The sequence below is a fragment of the Neolamprologus multifasciatus genome, chromosome 17, assembly GCF_963576455.1.
Source record: "Neolamprologus multifasciatus chromosome 17, fNeoMul1.2, whole genome shotgun sequence".
Taxonomy (NCBI): Eukaryota; Metazoa; Chordata; class Actinopteri; order Cichliformes; family Cichlidae; genus Neolamprologus; species Neolamprologus multifasciatus.
The window spans coordinates 15,747,674-15,767,505 of NC_140455.1; the positions used below are offsets into that span (position 1 = coordinate 15,747,674).

Consider the following 19,832-nt stretch of genomic DNA (forward strand, 5'->3'; position numbering starts at 1 on the left):
GAAACAAATAATTATCAGATCCTTTAAACTCTGTTCAAAAACAACAAAACAAAGTTGAAACTGAGAAGTTTTAAAAAATGTGCCAATGCAGCAGCAGGTTTGTTTTAAAAGCTTCTGAAGGAGATCCACCGACAGCTGCAGTCTGCGCCAGATCTGTTTGTCAAATGATCTGTCTCAAAGATCTGTTTTCAAAGTTCTCCCCACTAAAGCTAATGATCAGCTGACCACATGTTTTCTGTGCCGTGACTCCATCACCTCCACCTGCAGCTGCTGATCTGCTCTGCAGCAGTTTTTGCAGTTTTGTGGTGGCCCACCAGAGGGCTCTACTCACACCAAGGTCTGGAGGAGAAGTTCTGCTGGTTTTTGGCACAATAGCTGTGTCCCAATTCAGGGTCTGCACGCTTGAAGTACGCATTTTAAGTGTGATTACGTCACCGCCACGCGACGACGGCTTTCCAATTCGAAGTGTACTTCAAATGCATACTCCAAATGCGCTGTCAATTTCCCCAAATATCAAGCGTGGTCCGGTGCACGCTTCGTGGTCCTATATATCCCACAATTCATAGCGCGGCGGTGGGTGTGGATAATTTTGCCGCAAAATACGGCAGAAGGGAGCGGCCGAAGAGTGAACTGTCAAAAGTAAGTACTGAATATGACGTCACTTATTTATGTGCGAATGTTTAATAACGAAGAACATTAAAACATTACTGTTGGCCACATGTGGCAAAGTTGTGTGACATTAGTGATGTTTGTACTTTCAGCGTTAACTTAGTTGTAAAGCCTTATATATATCTATATATATATATCTATATATCTATATATATATATCTATATATCTATATATATCTATATATATATCTATATATATATCTATATATATATATATATATATATATATATATATATATATATATATATATATATATATATATATATAATCTGACAATAACTATAATATTGGCCATATTATATTTACATTACCACAGTGAGATGATTTTAGTCTCATGAACAACATTAGCTAATTGTTATTTACTAACTGCTCTTGAAATAACTGTTCGGTACAGAAATGAAGCCCAACAATCATGTTTTACAGTCCTGTGGTCTCAGCCTCAGATACTCAACTAATCAAAGTGATGTCATGGCAAAAATGAATGACCAACAAAACATTTTTTCTCCTTCATTTCTGTCAAACAAAGCTGTATGTAAAGTTTATCGCGGTTAGTATCATGGTTTCTAGGCAACCTGAACAGCGCGACGAAGGCTAGACCGTCCCATTTCACAAGCCTCTCACTTCCGCACTTCTCGTACTTATAGTACGCACCGTACGTAGTACGCGTAGTGCGCGTACTTCAAGCATGCACACCCTGAATTGGGACACAGCCAATGTGTTCAGTTGTTGTGTGAAGATGAATAAAGTCGGAATGGAAAGTTACAGCTCCTGTGTCGTCTGTACAATACCTCCACAGTTTTGTATTTTTTGTCCACGACAGCAACTGGACCGGCTCGGCCTGCAGGGAGGGGAGCAACCGTGATCCCCGCAAACTTCAGCAGGTCTCAGAGTGCTAATCAGTCGTTTTGTCATGAAAAATTATCCTCTGAGCGTCTGCTCATCTGCTGGACTCTTACTGAGGATCACAGGTCTAGAAAACAGAGTCTCTGGAAAACAGAAACATTCAGGAGAAGTTTATGAAGAGTTTGCTGAGAAGTCAGACTTTTCTTTGCTATTCGGACACCTGCAGGATTATTTTCCATTTTTGGGGTGATCTGATCGTTTCAGACACCTTGAGTCGTTGAATTAGCACCATTTGATCCTGTAGGCATTGCTGAGTCCTACAGCGTGACTGACAGGTGCTAGGTCCAATCAGATCGTCTGTAGCAGGTAAAGAGTTCTGCAGTTGGTTTCTGGTTCATGACGAATGTGTTGTGTCTTTGAGTCTGTTCAGCAGAACAATCACAGATAAAATCTTTTCCGTATATAATAGGTTTCTATTCAACATCATATCCACTCCATCCATAAGCATCTTCATTCAGACTTAAAAATCTCCTAAAAAACAAAAACATGATGGTTCTCATGGTGTGTTTTTTCCGGCTGTGCTTGGATGAACGGTGCTTTCATGGCACTGTGACATGAATCACTCTTTGCTCACTCTTAACTGGATGTGGAACGATTCTTCACTTTTTTTTACATCTTTTGGCAGCATGCTAAACATTAACTGCAACACCACAAATAGCTAAAGCCTCAAACTTAGTTGAACATGCTGAAGAAGAGCAGAGAGCAGATGCAAACAAACCTTCACCATGAGTGACCGACCACCAACACACCACAGAGAGGACAGCCAATCAGCAAAGAGAGGAACCAGCCGCTCAGCTATGCAGCCAGGACATGAAACTAAAGGTTGAAACAATAGATGCAGAGACAATATCAGGAGGTCCACATGGGGAGACATTTCTCTGGATCTACAATCATGTCTGCAAAGCGGTCTTCTACAAACTTCCAGAAGGTTCTGCAGACTTCACTCACTGGACAAGGTCAATAATAAAAATATAAATATTCAATAGTATAAAAGGTCGGTAATGACAAACCTTATTTTCCTCCCCTGATGAAACGGTGCGAACCTTTCAGGGGAGTGTGAGGATTCAGCCACAGGCTGGAACAAAGAAAAGTTATTTATGCTCTTAATCGCCCGACAGAGCTGCAGGTTAAACATTATCACCTTTACCTGCAATGTCCTGGCATGAATTCTGTAGTTCATGTGAGAACAATGACGCTAACACAATGGGAAATTTCCTGGGCAGATCCCTCACCTGAACCACACAGTGTACTCAGAGTATCACTGAAGAGTACAGCTGAAATGAGCACTTCCTGACGTGTTCTACATGTGAGACAAAGGATCAGCCTGCAGTCCTGGAAATATAAACCTTATCACTATTTGCTTTTCCCTTCATCAGGATCATCAGGCAGCTCTGATGAGACATCTCTCAGTGAGTTTATGAAGCAGCTCTCCTCTGAGGAAGAACCACCTTGCGGCGGTGATGAATGACTAGTTCCCCTCTCTGACAAACACTTTTTACCCACTTGTCTATAGCGCTCTGCTCACAGACTGATGGATGCAACAAATCAGCGACAAAAAGCTCGATACCAAAGCAATGCATTAGCTGAATTTTTTTTCATTGCCACCGATACATGAACACGCGAGCGGCTACGCTAAGCAACGTTTCCACAGAGAAACAAATGCTAGCTCAAAATCTACAGCGAGCTTAAACACAAGAGGATTACAACCATAGAACAGTAGTTTGGTCTTTTTTTTGATCAAAATAAAGCATTTAAAGTATACTTTCATATATAAGCAATAAAAAATAAGTAACATCTCAATACTCCAGTAATAACTCTTACATTAATATTGTGCTCATTGGGATTCTATCTCTTTACATATATTTATTCATTCTTATAGATAGCTATAAATATTATTTTTCTTGTTTTGCATCCTCGTGCAGCAGGAACTGTGCGGCACCTCCAGCTGTCGACAGTGCAAAGACCTCATTGATATGGTTTATGAACAGACACCAGACCAACGTGGCTGATGGGAGTGTGGAAGGCAATTAGTGGTTAATGACAAGATGGTATGAGGCTGACCGTTAGCACCACAGAAGGTCCAGAGAATCAATCCACTTCAGAACTTTAGGAGGAATTGGTCCAGAGGGAAATATCCACTCAAAAGGTCAAGAATAACCATCTACCCCAATAGGATGAACCACCAGAAGGCCATTAAGGACAGCACTTCGCAGAGGTTCCAACGGATAGATTCCCTGGAGATCCATTCACTCTAGAACTCCAGGAACGATCACGAAGTTCTGAAAGACTAGACAGGAAGTTCTTCTCCAAAGGTTGGTTGCACTAACTTAAGAAGGTATTCATAACCTGATGTTCTAAGTCAGGCCTGAGAAGTATTGGTAGTTGCACCATTCAGCCTTAAGTCTTCTTGCAAATCTTGGCCTGTTCTTCAAACCAGAAAATGAAATTGTTGAGAACTATACACTCTTTTAGCAGACTGATTTGAAACAAGATAAGCTACCTGACCTAGTACATTCATCAACACTGAGAAAACCCGAGCTCCCAGAGAAAACTTCACCAGCACAACAAAAACATACAACCACTGCATAGCAGGTCCGACCCAAGCTCAAAACCAGGACCCTCTGAGGCACGGAGCCACTGTGCATTTGTTTCTATGAGCAATAAATTAATTTTACAACAAGCAAGCTAGACAGACTGTTACAGATACAACGACGAGGAGTTGACTCTCTTCATCTGTTTGAAGTGACTGGAGAGCCTTAAAGTTTGAGTTGGTTCATGACCGAGCATTTAGTGGTGCTGCACTTTATCACACTTGTGCTTCATGAGCATCAACAATTACATGACCATATCCTTGTTTTACCCAGGAGGTCTTCTGTCTATGCCCGGTCAATAAAATGACTTATTTAGGTCCTAATGCCATGCTTCTCATGTTCTATCACGTTAGACTGCTTGGCGATCAGTGTGTCCTTGAGATAACTAATGATGTTTCAATTTTCTTATTTGTAGTATTTTTTTTTTAATTTACTTTCATCTAAATTTAAAAAAAGCTGTTTTTAGCTGCTCTCTTACCACAGGGGGTCACAACAGCTGTACAAGTTTGATGTGGTAGAGGTTTACAATGAAGGCCCTTCCTCAAGTAACTAGAATTAAACCAGTGACCTTTTGTTTCCCAAGTAAATGTGTTAACCACTAAAACACCAAAAGTAAACAGTTAGCAAGAATGCTTGCTGTTACACAACACCCATCGTCATGTGCATGTTCGAGTAAACGAGCTTGCTACCACTGGGCGTAGTTAAGGCTGGCTGGTGCAGTCAACATAAAGTTCACTCTAGACTGGTCTCAAATACTGATCTTGCAGTTAGAACTGGGTTTAATAAAAGCAGCTGCTCCAACTGTCCCCCAATATCAGGCTGGACCAAAACCCTCAAGAACTCCAAGAGGCCAGAATGAACTCTCCAATGACTAAACTCCAGAAGACCAAGAGGCCAATCGGGTTGAAGACCATCAAGGACCATCTACTCCACAAGTTCAGGAATGAATTGCTGCTCCAGAGGTCTAAAAAGTAACGACTGAATCAAGAGGTTCAGGAAGGATGATCATTAATGATGCTCTTTAGGAAGCACTTCAGTGGAAAATACAAGTCAAACTCATGTCTAATGAAACAGAGCTGAGAGTGACGGACAGACAGTTCAGGACCCTGTAAAGTACCGGAGGTCTCCAGGAGAGACGTCCAAGTTTTCAGACATGGATTGTGGTCCAGACTTGTTTTGGGTTTACCGGCACAGATGTACACTAGCTCAACAGAGCCCAGAGTGTAAATTGGTTAGTTTCATGGTTTCCCTTAGACCTTTCAGGTTCTGTGTGGTTTAAAACTTTCAAAACCAGCTGAGTCCTGATCCAAAGAGGTCCAAACCAGTTTACGGGTAGCTGGTCACTGCCGCCTGTTTCTGTGCGAGACGTCGCAGCTCCTCCCTGATGGCCTTTATAAGAGAGGCGGAGGTGTGGGCGGATGGTGATGCATCCTCAGGCGGATATTCTGGAGTAGGTGAGGTCAGGAGGAGAGGTGGAGCTGACGGGTCCCGCAATGAGGAGCTGGGCATCTGGAAAACAGAGGAAGAGGAGAACTCAGGAAAGGACATCACCTGTGAAAAGAAAGGAGAAAGGGTGAGACATTTCAGCTCCACCTGTGCACCACCGAGCTATTTTCTTTACTAATTTCACCACTCACGCTCTCTCTGCTGGCTCCCGGCCTGGAAAGGTCCTGGTCTGAGTGCTGCTGATTCCAGCTAGAGCCAGTGGGGCCCGACATGCTGCGACCCACCCCAGGGTATGCACCAATCTGACTGGACAGACCCACCTGGGTCAGGTGATGGAGCTGTGCACCTGGAGGTCAGTGAAACCAGTCAGCAGATGCAACATTAGTAAATCATCAGCCTGTGTGGAAACAAACTGAATACAGACACAGTCATGTGAGGTTTGGACGTATCAGTGTTACCTTTGGCTTTATTGTCAGAGTCATGAGAAAAAATGCCTCGTCCCACATTAACTAACCTAATCTACAGTCTCTGGGTATTCACACACAATATGATTCTTTTCAGAAATCTTGACAGAATGATAATTCTTTCTTTCCTAAACTGTTAGAAATGCTGTATATTTGTTGTAGTGTATGGCACCACCAGAGGGCAGCCTCTACTGCACGACCAGTCAGCTGTATTATGCATTACCTCTGCACAGTTTGACTGTTTGAGACAAGTTCAGGATCTAAAACATGTCAGAAAGTGAAAATAAGAGGAGAATATTTTAGACTCAGATTTGATTCATTCATTTTACTTTAATCTGTATATTTCATGGCATAAAGTTACAGAACTAAATGTATTTATTGACTCACTGAGGCCATCCTCAGTGCTGTCACTGCCCAGCAGGGGGCCGGTCATGTTTATAGCTGCAGTGACTTCTATGAACCCCCATCATGAAAAGTAGATACCTGCTGTCAGGTCATATAAACTGAAAGCACGGTGAGCTGTTATTTGTTGATGGCTGTGACTGTACCTGTGCTCCCTCCTACAGGTCGAGGTCTAGAGGAGGAGGGTGGGTCCTCATACTGCCCCCTGTTGGAGTAAATGGACTCCTGCAGCTGATCTCCAGTAGACACATACCCTCCTGAGCTCAGCCCCTGCCTGTAGAAACACACAGAGAATGAGCTCTGGTTCTGACCTAGTACTCAGACTGGACCAAGTCTTCTGTATTCTGATACTAACCTCTGCAGGAGGCCCTGGACTGAGGTGGGGGACATCCCCAGCTCTGCATATCTCTGCAGGAAGAAGAGAAAGAAGAGAATTAAACCAGAGCATGAGTTCCTGACAGAAGTATCTGCTTCATCTGCAGGTCCACACACTCACTGCAGAGAAGGGGCTGTGAGGGGGGGCTGCTGGGTAAGAGCCCCACTGCTGGTTTGGGGGCCAGCTCTGAGGGGAGGGGCTGGGCAGGGCAGAGCTTACCCCGGCGCTGCCCTGCGAGGACGGCGACACCAGGGCGAAGGCGTCATCCAGAAGAGAGTGCATCTGCTGCCGGGCCTCTTCAATGGAGGGCTGGGGGGGCATGTAGGGGGGCGGGGCCGGGGCAGGGTCAAAGACCTCGTCAGTGGGGGAGGGGCTGCCGTGGTCCGGGGGCAGGTCGGGGTCCGACTGTAGGAAATGAAGTAGAACATCAAGTCAGCGCTCTGCTGTCTTACAAAAAAAGTCCACAGGGCTTAAAAAGACTTCCTGTGTCACTCAGAGTTCAGTAACACTGTACAGCTCTGTCCACGTCATGCTGACGACACCTTCAGTAACAGATCAGATCAGCCGTGTACCTCCAAACACTCAAACATTATGTGTGTCTGTGAATGCTTAGAACAGGCAACATATCCAGCTCACACCTACCTTGCTCATTTGATGGTTAAATTTTGTTTGCCTCACCATGTAGGCCACGTTGTTGAGTCCGGGGTATTTCCTGTAGGTGGCGCTCTGATCGGTGAGCAGCCGGTCTCTGTCTGTGTCAGGAAGACTTCCAGGTCCTGGCTGAGCCCGCCGACTCCTAGGAGAGCGCCTCCCTCTGGCAAAAAAACACAAGAGTTTACAGTCAGGCTGGAAACAGATGGGACAATAATGAGCTTAGCTTTGGTGCTAACAGGGATGCGGTTGGTATGTCTTAAATATGATTTTTCTAGAGTTTGAGGTCTCCTGCAGGGCCTCCTCCCAACTGGGCATGTCTGGAGGTGCTCAGGAGGCACTGATCAGACTGAGAAGGAGCACGGCTCGATTCTGAGCTCCTCCTGTGTCAGGCTGAAACGGACATCTTCGAGCTAAGCTCTCTTTCTTAACCTCACAGCAGCAGTACGGTACAACTCCTGCATGGAGCACCAATCCACCAGTCCATCTCAAGCTCCACCTTCCCCTTTGTCCTCGAGCCCAAAGAGAAAAATCAGCTATTGTCCACACAGCCTCCAAGACCTCATTTGCAAAGAGCAGGGATAAAATGCTAAGATTCCCAAAATGCACACCTTCTTCACCCGGGCTACCCTTTGAGGTCATGTTCATGAATATTACCTACAGGATCAAAGACATGCACCAACCATGAAGGACTGAAAAGAGTATTGACTATGTGTCCTTCAGACCCTCTGAGGACATCAGTCCCATTCATCTGGATGTAGTGTTTTCAGTGAGAGAAACATTTCATCATCATCCACTTCTTCTGTCTTTGCTGCCTGCAGGTTCCCCCAACCTTATAAACTGTACAATCAATTAAATCAGTGCTGCAAGTTTTGGTCATTATGCAAATATATTGCTACGTCCAGATGAACAGAATCAACTTTCTGGGATTTCCTTACCTGTGTGACTGAGCATGTGTCAAGGAAGTGGAAGAGAACACATTTGTCTTTGAGGGAACTGAGTCAGCTTTCGCTTTAGTCACACAGAAGCAGCTGTTCATGGAGAATGAAATATTCTTTTTTCACCTCAGGTAGGGTCTGACCTTTTCCTGGAGTCGGTGGGAGTTGGGGGTGAGGCAGCATCGGCCTGCAGGATGCAGTCCATGTGGTCGTGGGCAGAGCTGTAGAGTCGCTGTGCCGCCTCACTCTGAACCGGACCATCTCCAAATGCGTCCATGATGTCATCCATGGAGGGAAACTCGCACTGGCCCCGCCTCTTAGCACGCTGTCGCAGTTTGTTCCGGTGATGCTCGATCTCTGACTTGTGCCGCAGCGCCACCTGCAGGAACAGAGACGGTTGACTACAGTTAATGATGAGGACCTCATGGCAAGCTGTGACTGGATGTATTTTTGTTGTCAACTCACCTCTGTGTTGACCTTTTCAGTGAGGGAGGGGCTTGGCTGTGATGGGGCGTGTGGCTGCGGTGGGCTCGGACGTGGCTGCATGGCGATGAGCTGCACCTTGTTGGCCTGACGACGGGTGCCGTCAGACGACCCGCGGGACAGGCGGTCCACATGGTCAAAGATGGAGGACGAGGACAGAAGTTCGTCCGGGCCGCTGCCTGATGGAGCACCTGTGGAAGGAGAGGTCAGAGGACAGAAAAAAGTGAAAGGAGACTTAAAGACCAACAGAGAAGTGAAAGCTCAGACTCCCAGGATGCATTTCACCAGTGACCATCTACTGAAAGCTTGCAGAGCGAGTAGGTCAGTCCCATAGACTTCCATGTTAAAGCTTTACAGCAGAAATAAACGTGTTTATGTGTGCAGAGCTGCAGTAACTGCAGAAGGATAAAAAGTGACAAGCAACCAACAAGGAGATGAAGATGGCGATGATAGGGATAATGATGAAAAAGTGGGAGAAAAAACCCTTTTCCCAGAACAAGCAGCAGAAGAAACAAAGAGAGAATGAAGGAAATCCCTCAGACAGACCAAGACCCCCAGCACAGAGGTCAGAGGTCACATGCAGAGGACATCCAGGAGGCAGCGATGCTTAAGCCACAACTGCGGTCAGATCTTCAGCATTACTCAGGGTTGTGTTTGTTACTGTCAGAGAAATTATTTTACCAGAAATAACCTTCAAACTATAGAGAAGTCTGAATATAAACATTTAGACAACAAGCATGTATATTCCAAGTGTACAAGAATAAGAAAAAAGAGAAGTTAATAAAGTGAGAGTGGAAAGTAAAATTCGCTCCATCATTTAGTGATGATCAGTATTCAGATTTAGCTTACTGCTGATGACTCGCCTCATAAACCAGGACCTGTTCTTCCCTTTATGAGTTAAGGTATTGTTGTCACTGGTACTGTGATTACTGGAGACGGATCGATTTGACACAGTCACAGATTAATTATTATTATTGTTTATTCCGTGAATTTAAAGGTTGAGCTGTTGGAGACATAATTAGCTCTGTCTCTGCAGCATTGCAATGCTTCACGTGTTGATAGGAAATGTGGATTGGAGATCGGTGTGTGAGAAGGTGGTAATGTGTTGGCATGGTAACATACCCATTTTGCTCCTCCCTTCAAGTAGGCAGTGCATTAAACAGAAAAGACAAAGTTTGAACAGAGCAGAGCCTCCATCCTTTGTTTACAGCCTATTCATTACAAATACTAAAGCTGATTATGTCACTGTGGCTCTCACCATTTTTGGGTGTCTTCCTGTGCTGTTTCCCCTCGCTGGGTGTGGCCACAGGTCGGGTGCTTTCTTCTGCTGACTCCCTGCCGCTCGATTGGTCGCTTCCTAACGAGTCGCCGTCTGATGGGCTGAGCCTGACAATGGACACAACAGGTGAGTCATAAAAGTTTCACTGTCTAGTCCCTGCTGGATTAAGGACAATTTTGAGATACTTCAGTAAAAATGTTCGATGTCGACGATTTCTCCGAATGAAAAGTAATCGTGTCAACGAGCCAGTGAAGTTTATATTCTACTTTTTTTTAACAAGTTTGTTTAATAAGTCACAACATATTTCTAACCTCCCCCTGCGGCGGCTCGGCCGCGACACCTTGGTGGATGATCCTTTGGATTTGGGGGTGTTGAGGTCTCCGCCATCAGAGGGCGTGGCTTCCTTTACTGGTACAGGAAGTGGACCAGACTCCTGGATCACCATGATGTCATCCTTACTGTGCTGACCCAGGTGAAGCTTTGCAAAGTCGAAGCCTTTAACGCTGGGAGCCTGAAGCTGACAGAGGATATGGGTCAGGGGTCAGTAAGGTAACAAAAACATCATGTTGGTGGCTAAAATCCTAAGATTGCGAACACAGAGGACAGAAAAACACCAGATGTCATCGCCTGTTAATTTTAAAGTGCAAGTCCTTTTTGTTGACCTCTGACCTTTTGCCTCTGCTGGATGGTGTTAATGGCGTCCGGCTGGAACTCAAGCTTCTCGGAACCGCAGAGCTTCCAGTACAGAATGATGATGATGAAGACGGCCAGTACGACTGGGACAACAACACCGACAATCAGCCAGATGCTGCTGCTCTGAGTCTCAGCTGGAGGGACAGAGATTGTCTCCACAGCTGGAAACAGAATGAAAAAGATCAAACTTTATCAATATGACACTTTCTGAACCAATCAGAAGCAGTTTGGACACACTCAGCATTGGACTCACGTTGGGCCAGCGGTCTCTGCACACGGTGTCCAAGGACAATGGCGGCCCTTTGAAGGTCCACACGGTTCAGAGTGGCGGCGGTCACCTCAGCAGGGACCCTCTCTCCACCGGGACCCTCCACAAAATAAAAGACCTCCAGAGGGCGCTCTGCCCCTGACAGCCTGGAGACCCGCACCACCTGAGACACAACCGGTTCAGTGCACATTCACATTGTACAGGTACACACACCTCTCTCTGGTGGCATTACATCAGCCATCATTGCCTTGTGTGTGTACCTGTAGACTGTTGTTGCCCACTGCTGTGGCTCTCTTCCAGCGCCTCCTACTGGTTTCCTGCAGTCCCTCCTCCAACAGCAGAGCCAGACGTCTCTCCAGACGAGCCTTAAAGCTTCTCTCGGCCACCAGCTGCTCCTGAACTCCCAGCAGGACTGATACCACACAAAGGGGAGTTCGTCAGAGCGAAGCTAACACATACCATCATCCACACAGTACAAAAACATCATACCAAAATGTAAAAAAAAGAGAGTGGGTTTCTTACCTGTACGGACCCAGGTGGAGCGCAGGTGGTGTGAAGTGTTGAGCTCAGGGTAGTGAAAGGCTGTTAATAGAAGTTTGATAAAAACGCTTTACATATTGTGGGTTAAATGTTTACTGTGACGTGTGATGGGTTTGTGTATCGTCTCGTACGTTCAGCGATATGCAGCGCAGGAAATCCCACGTAGAAGCTGAACTCCACCAGGCTGAGCTTCCTCAGGTGTTCACTGACCTCTGACCCTGGCAGGTAGCCCCGGCCATCCCGCACCGCAAACGTGATGTCGACAGGAACCTTCTGCTCCACCGCTGGCCGGGTCACACTTATGGTGATGTTCAGCAACTGTGTGAAGAAGTAAAAGAAATTAGAAAAGCGAACAGCTTTAAATGGTGACCACACACGAGGCAGACTCACCTGTACAGTGGCGTTCCCTCCCTCATGCAATCTCTTCCGTGTCTCCGCGTACGCCATGGTGAGCCCTCTCTCCACCTGTTCACTGAAGTTGCAGACTCGGATGTCAACATGAGTGGGAACAAACTGCAGCACAGAGTGGATCTGATACCTGAGGTCAGGTATGGTGTACAGTGGTGAAACTGTGGGAATGGGGCCAAAGCGTGGCGGCGGTCGGCGGAGGGCATTGATGACGGACATGGCAGTGAAGATCAGCGGTCCCGACACAACGCGAAAGGCAAAACTGGATGGAGTTCTTAGGAACTGAAAAGGAAACAACCAGGGGAGAGTGGAAAATTATTAACATTTTTTAAGTTTAGCTTAATATCTAATAAGGATTCAGTAAAGTAAATGAATAAATGAAAGAGAAGGCATTAAAAAAATAAAGAAAGGTATGCATCAGATAGCATATTTTCATGGATTAAATGGTTTTTTTTTTTTTTTTTGTGTAATTTAAAAGCTTGGACCTTCTCCTGCTGCCTCTAACAGTCTGTGGACTGATTTCTATGTGAAAGACTAAAATCTAAAGGATGTCAGGTTTATACTCCGAGTGTCTCGAAGCCTCTGCTCCCAGTAAACAACAAGCTAACATTAGCTTAGAAACAGAGTTCACTATTACAAAGTTAATAAATGACTGGCTCCCAGCACAACGCAAACTCCACATAAGCATGAACCAGAACGTCAGTGACACAGTAACACACAGAGATCAGTCTCTGGTCATTGGTTGGTTGCTTTGGACAAACTAATGAGGAAAAAAATCCAGTGAGAAAGACAAATATTAGCCGATCATTGTCTGTGTGTTTGACTAAATTCTGACCAGTACTGCAGATAGAGTAGTGATTCTTGTGACTGCAGCCAAATGAGCTAAAAACAAACACTTCAGAGCGAGAACGTTAGAGGGCAGGCTGGGATTAGCCTGTTTCATGTGAAGTCTGTGAAGCAGGAGCTTGACTGTGAGGGGAAACCGCAGTCAGCATCAGCAGGACGGAATCATGCAGATCTGAGAAGCAGCAATTCTGTTTGTACCTGCAGCTCCACTGAGCGGTTGAAGTCTTTTTTCAGAAGATCTCGGACCTGACTGAAACCAGCAGACGAGCCTTTGGAGCTAACTGCAGGGCACACAAACATGGAAGACATCAGTGATTAGACAGAAAATGTGCAGCACCTGGAGGTACGGTCACATGACCTTCTAAGGCTCTTACCTACTCTGACCAGGTACATTTCTGGCTTGGTGACATTGCACAGGTATTGTCTGGTGGGTGGTGTCTGGGCCACTCTGGGTGTGGTGACTGGAGGGGCTCTGGTCAGGCTGATGGCTGTGATTTGGGTGGTGGTGATGATGGTGGTGGTTGTTGTCGTGGTAGCCTTAGTAGTGGTTGCGGCCTTGGTGGGAGGAGCCTTTTCTGGCATCTCAGTGACCACTGTGGGCCTCTCGGGCCTCTCTGGCCTCTCAGGGCGGGTGGGGGGTCCCAGCGGCGGAGGGGGAGGCACCCAGCTGGTGGTGTTGGACGAGGATCGGGAAGGGTGCCTGCTTGGGACCGAGACATAGTCTTTGTGTTTTGGAATAAGAGCAGTAGGGGTGGAAGGGATCTTGGGGGTGGCTGATGGAGCAGGTGTCTTCTCCTCACCTGTGAGGATAGGTGTAAGGGTGAGGGGAGGTGTGGGCTGTCTTGGGGGATGCTTAGGCTCCAATCCTACAGGAGCAATGGGGCTCGAGGATGGGGTAGAAGGAGGATGGTGGGTGTGTGTTGCTGTAGGTGTAAGGACAGGTTTGGAGTCGTTCTCATTTACCTTTTCCCTCTCCTTCTCCTTCTCCTTCTCCTTCTCCCTCTCCCTCTCCCGAGCCAACAGGTTTGTGTAGTACTCCAGACTGTTCATGTCGGGCAGCAGCAATTCCGTCGGCTCCAGTGGGATCATGTCCTCCAAGTCATAGTCCTCATCCCAGGTGGGGAAGACATCCGGATGGGCCGGCTGAGTGTGAAGGGGAATGTTGGGGGTTGAGGAGGAGGGGGAGAGGGGAAGTTTGGATGACAGTGAGAGGGTGGGGCGAGCAGGAAAGGAGGTGTCATAAGAGACCCAGTCCCCCCCATTGTCCCCATCATAGGGATGGCTGGGCAGTGGCGTGGCGAGAGCCATCTCGTCACCTTCAGGTACCATGAAGGACAGAGTCTCCAGGTAGTCCCCAGATCCCCAGGCCTCTTCCAGCGAGGGCCCCTGTTCCCAGGGGGGAGGAGGAGTGAGGGTGGGCTGGCTAAGTGGGGGGAGTGGTGGAGGTAGACTGGGGGACAGGAGGTCTGGAGGTCTCAGGAGGAGGTGGATCCCCTGAGCACCAGAGTCTGGGTCCTCTGCTGAGCCTGCACCACCACCATTACTGTGGTATCCAGAGTCTGAGGGGTGGCTGGGAGGTGAGGGTCTAGAAGAGGTGGAGGATGATGATGGTGATGACGGATGTGACGAAGAATCAGTCGTTCTGTTGAATTCCAGCACAACTGTGGGCCAGAAGGACAGAAATCGTGAATTTAAAAGCTCAACATTATACCTAAAGAGTGAGCGTGTGCCATAACCAGATTGTTACCAAACACGAGGGAATGAACCTGAAGGACCCTGAAAGAAACTGATAACATGAACAAATCTGAAGACCCTGAAGACCCGAATAAACCTAAGGACTGATAAGAACCTAGGGACCCCAAATAAAGCTGAGGGACCTGAATAAACCTAAGTAAAAAGTAAGAAAGTAAAAGCAGATCTATGGAGGACGTTTCTATTTTTGTGCAAATCTAACTGAACTTTGTGCTATATTAACATAAAGGTAAAATAGTATCAGTAGATGGGAATACAAACTTTAGTCTGTTTTTTATTCTAATTGCGGTCAGCTTTAATCTGAAAAAAAAAGAAGGAAAATAAAAAATATATCTGTTTTCTGGTGCCTGCATTGTAGAGGGTGACTTTGCTCTAAACAGGAAATGACTACAGTCACAGGTTAAAGTGGATTCAGCAGGTGGGGGAACACTAAAAAATCAGTTTTAGTGGCTTAGTGTGAGGAAAAAAATCAAACTCACAATACTTTCTACTGAGAGCTCCGGTAGATTTTCTTAATGTAGAGGCTGTGATCAGCTGACCTGCTGCTCTTTGCGGATTTACACACCTGAATTCAACCAGATGTGAGCAGATGTTTCATGAGTTGTTCTGGCTGATTTCCATACACTGACAGTACACTGTTTATGCTGTCTTTATATCGTTTATATCATTGTTTTTTTTACTTTAAATCCATCACAGTTCACCAAACTAACCTGCTTACCCTGCACTAACTTGCAGAGGATTTTCATGCAGCCTTTAAATAACTCAGTTAAGTCTACCTCAGTTTGTTTAGCAGCCTGATTCGCAATATGAAGAAACATAATTTTCACATGTACAAACATGATGCAAAAACATGTAAGCTTTCTTTTCTCTCCCTGTTAAATACAGCAGGGTTGTAAACCAAAACTAATGAGCCTGTTTTGAAAATGTAAGGAATAGAAAGTTCAGATACTTATTTAAAATGTAGGGAGTAAAAGTAAAAGTCGTCAGAAAAAAAAAGTGCAGATACTTAAAATCTGTAAGTAAGTACGAGTAAGTGCAAGCTTCTTTGACTAAGTACAGTAATGAAGTATTTGCACTTCATTTCTTTTGACCTGCCAGTGGCACACTCGTTTTTACGAACATATTAGTATTTTTGAATTATGATTTGAAACTGATCACAGCACAAAATAAAGGATAAACTCTTAAATGACAAAGCATCACAAACACAGATCACCTTAATGAGACCGAGCTGGTTCAGCTTCTTTACAGCATTCATTCACACAGCAGAAACACACTCCTCTTTTTCCTCCCTTGCAGTCTCTTTAAAACCATTTGTCTTTATGACGTACGCACACACACACACACACACACACACACACACACACACACACACACACACAGCCTTGACTGGGTCTCTTTCATCTGGTCTTGGCCTTGTTGCCGTGGTGACGCCGTGCTTTGCGGCAGCATCACATGCAGAACAGAGACGAGTCATTGGTATTCAGGAGACGACGCCCTCTCACACACAGACAGACAGACTGATAGATCGATAGATACAGAAAATATTTATCATTTTGTAATTATAAAGAATCTCTTCAGATTGATGCACTAGGCTAACTGCTAACCTGCATTTATCTGAGCTCCTGTATTTACTGCTCTCAGCTTTGAGAAACATCTCCTGTTATTCCTGACTCTGAGGTGCCCTCACAGAACAGCTGTGGCTGAGGTGTTTTATGGCAGCACATCTGCTTCTGTACTCCGTCACATTTATTTTAAAGCGTTGGGTCCTTCTGATTTGCAGTCTAAAATATAAATCTAATCAAATATGACACGATAGTATTATAGATAATCTCTTCAGCAGTAAACCTTATTCTTCTTTCACCTGCTTCCATTAGGGGGTGCCAAAGTGGATCATCTGCCTCCATCTCCCAGCATCCTCCTCTCACACTGACAACTCAGCATATCCTCCTTCACTACATTCATGAACCTCCTCTGAGGTGTTCCTTTTCCCCTCCTGCCTTGTAGCTCCATCTTCATCCTCTGCCCATGCTTAGACCATTTCAGGTTTTCCACTTCACTTTGTTTATTTACAGTGTTTTATTCACTAAGCGTTCATTATGCGCTTGCTGAGCTCTCACATCTGTTTTATTTCACATCTGCGTTGCTCTGACGGCTCATGGCACAGGTGCTCTATAGAAGAGCAGGTGGAGAATAAAAAAATTAGCCCAGGGAATTGAGCCACATTTCATTGTGGATGTATGACCATGTGATGTTTGTGGTTTTTCTTTCAGTGCACTGAAACAAGTTTCTACGTCTTCATCAGGTTGGACAAACTCATCTTCAGTCTGAATTAAAACACAGCCATGGGTTGAAATCTGACATCCATAATGCAACATGTGATCCACAGAGGGCGCTATAATAAACACACACTCCCCAAATCTGTCATCTCTAACACAAGTCCTGAAATGTCGAGTGACGTTTCAGGACTAAAAGTGACATCACACCAACACAGTCACAACCAGCTGACCTCCGAGAGCTGTTTGTGATGAAGCAGCTTCCTGCTGCCTACATCTGATCAGCTGATGTCAGTGTAAACCTCCACAGTCTGACATCAGCAGGTCATGTGACTCTGTGTGTGCGTGAGTCAGTAATGTGGGAGGATGACAATATGGAGCTAAAATGAGACTCAGAAGAAGATTGCTGCACTGCAGTCCTTTTGAGGAAGTCCATGTTCATTTCCTGCTGTGTACAGATGGCTCAGAGGTCAGAGGTCAACATTAACAGCTAACAGCACCTAGCAAGTTTACCTGCAGCAGGCGAGCTTGAGGTCACCATGGAAACCAATGTGCCAGCCACCAGCAGGACCACACCTAGGGTTCGTCTGCAGGCCGAGGTTCTGCGTTCCATCCTGGTCCTGGTGCTGGAGCTGGGGCCTGGCGAGGTCACAGCGTCCATCGTCCTCAAAGGACCGGCGGTGCGGTCCCGCTACAAAGAGCCGAAGGCCCCTCAGGAGGACCTGAGTAGCATAGAACAGCAGTCAGAAAATGTGTGTCCTGCAGGCTTCGAGAGCAGCTCAGGTCTGAATGAAGATCACAGCTGACATTTCTGACAGCATGCAGAGCGGGGTCAGGATCAGGTCTGCCACACCATCAGAAGGTCAGTTAGACATGTACCTGCTGCTGGACCCTCACACCTGAGTCACCTGATTTCAGCAGCTTCACATCCTTCATTCTGGAAAGGTGGAGGACATAAACCCAGAACATCTAGGCTTAGGCTACAGTCTAACTCTGAACCTGAAACACTTTCTCTGTGAAGATGATGAAGACCTGCTTCAACCTGCGGGTGGAGCATCTGGACCACTGACTCATTACTTCAGTGTCCAGGTTTGTGATGAAGGCTAGCGGGGCTTTAATCTGCACATCTTTCTGATCGCGTCTCAACTTTAATATCAACACTTCCCTGTGAGTCAGCTCATCGTAACCAGGCTGAGCTGAGGACAGCTCTCAGGTAATATTAATAAAGAGATTACACGCAGTGTCACGTGATCCCTGCTGCTCCTCACAGCCCCTCAGTACCGAGCAAAAAGGGAGCTCTGCTTTCTCTGCAGAGCACGATTACAAATGGGTCACTGTCCCAGACCCCGGAGCCTACGAGGGTGTGCGGCTGAAGCAGGAGGATTCAGGCTCGGCTCCACCTGCGCCTCCACCTGCGGGGATTTTTCTGTTTGCGCAAAACATGAAAATGTCGGAGGAGGATTTCACGTGTATGCATAAAGAACCTTCAAAAATGATCAATCAGTCAATAAATCAACCATCGATCAATAAGTGAAACCACGAATAAGTGACGGTGATTATTAAAAGGCTTCCAGCTGTTTGTCTGACCGGCTTTCACAACTGTGCCTAATAAAGTGACAGGTTGGTATATTCTCTGTCAGTCCGGGTTTTTGTGCTCTGCTCGGCTCCGTTTCCAGAACACTCACTCCTCTGCCGGTCTGGCTCGGCTCGGCTCGGCCTCCTCTCAGACTGACCCCATTATCGGACAGATGCTAACAGCCTCCACCCGCCCGCCGAGTCAGCGAGGTGGAGGCTGCATCCGCTCCGCATGTTCGTGTCCGGGGCTGATATGCAACCCGCCCCTTCCCCTGGCACGCTCCAGTCCGGTCCGGCACGGCCCAGTTTACCGTGAGGACGACGCTGACTCCGGTGCACGGCTGAAGGAGCCTCGCTTCTTATAGCGGCCGCGGACACACAGAGCCGCAGACCCGGGATCACATTCAGACTGCAAGCCGGGCCGGGCCGAGCCGAGCCGGGCTATTCTCACTGAGTCTCTGCCACGGCGGAGACCTACCTGCCATCCTGGAGATGCGGTTCGGGTGCGTCACGCCTCTCCAAGCCGCGCAGCGCGCTCCCTGCGTGGGGAAGAAGGAGGCGGAGAGTCCCCGCAGAATCACACCTCCTCCTCTTCTCCTCCTCGGAAACAGCAGCAATCAGCCTCCACCGCCCGGTGGTGTCGGTGCTGTCCGAACCCGTCACATTCACAGCGCGTCCGGTCCCGGTACCAGTCCAGCCGGCCCCTCCCAGCATCATCTGACCCGACCTGCAAGTCAAAGCGCTTCTTCTCACACACGGACCGTTATGTGAACCCGCACCGGCACAGGGCCAGGACAGCCGGATCTGACCATGAAAATAAAACAGCAGAGAACTGCTCAGCTTTTATTTTATGAAGCCAACAAACACACACTCTCTCTCTCTCTCTCTCTCGCACGCGCACACACTCACGCGCACGCGCACACACTCTCGCGCGCGCGCGCACACACACAAACGCACAGACTCTGCTCATGTTTTTATGCTTCATGCAGACCTGGGCCACGGGCACAGCGGTGCACAGGTTAGCAGGAAGGTTGTGGGTTTGAATTCCATGGTCAGTTGGGCTCTGCGTGTGTGTTTGGTAACAGCTGACTTAATTCAGGTGTGTGAATGTGAGTAATAAAGTGCTCTGATTGGTCAGTTAGACTGGAAACAATTAAGATACCAACCAGTTTAATTGAATGCTGCTGTTTCTGTTGAAGGTCACCCTCCGTATTTTCACCTTAAAGACGAACTGAGCACTCCTACAGAGAACAGCTGATACTCGACAACAGTGC

At 46.8% G+C, this 19,832-nt stretch overlaps 1 protein-coding gene across 5 annotated transcripts; it reads right to left on the reverse strand.

Annotated features, from left to right (window-relative positions):
- Positions 1-1,051: 1,051 nt before the first annotated feature.
- On the reverse strand, positions 1,052-19,451 carry LOC146499159 (UPF0606 protein KIAA1549). Of its 5 annotated transcripts, none has more exons than XM_085137860.1 (21): positions 19,037-19,451; positions 17,497-17,705; positions 13,333-14,619; positions 13,157-13,239; positions 12,095-12,394; positions 11,836-12,022; positions 11,687-11,746; positions 11,425-11,576; positions 11,150-11,327; positions 10,873-11,057; positions 10,515-10,720; positions 10,183-10,310; positions 10,047-10,061; positions 8,907-9,115; positions 8,585-8,820; positions 7,531-7,666; positions 6,973-7,257; positions 6,832-6,884; positions 6,623-6,750; positions 5,802-5,956; positions 1,052-5,715 (listed from the first exon to the last, which is right to left on the reverse strand). In XM_085137860.1, exons 2-21 carry the CDS (start codon positions 17,642-17,644, stop codon positions 5,491-5,493), a joined length of 4,356 nt encoding a protein of 1,451 aa, XP_084993986.1. In that variant the 5' UTR covers positions 17,645-17,705; positions 19,037-19,451; the 3' UTR covers positions 1,052-5,490. The 5 variants fall into 5 exon arrangements, with proteins under 5 accessions (XP_084993986.1, XP_084993984.1, XP_084993987.1 ...); XM_085137858.1 differs by having other exon boundaries at positions 7,495-7,666; XM_085137861.1 differs by having other exon boundaries at positions 7,072-7,257; positions 7,495-7,666; positions 19,037-19,450.
- Between the last annotated feature and the right edge of the window lie 381 nt (positions 19,452-19,832).

Excerpts from the sequence above, each read along its gene's own strand:
- LOC146499159 (XM_085137858.1), bottom strand. The coding sequence starts at position 17,644 with ATGGACGCTGTGACCTCGCCAGGCCCCAGCTCCAGCACCAGGACCAGG. Across the intron at positions 6,751-6,831 it reads GTCCAGGGCCTCCTGCAGAG|GCAGGGGCTGAGCTCAGGAG; the intron begins GTTAGTATCAGA and ends GTGTTTCTACAG. Across the intron at positions 5,716-5,801 it reads CGGGAGCCAGCAGAGAGAGC|GTGATGTCCTTTCCTGAGTT; the intron begins GTGAGTGGTGAA and ends TTCTTTTCACAG.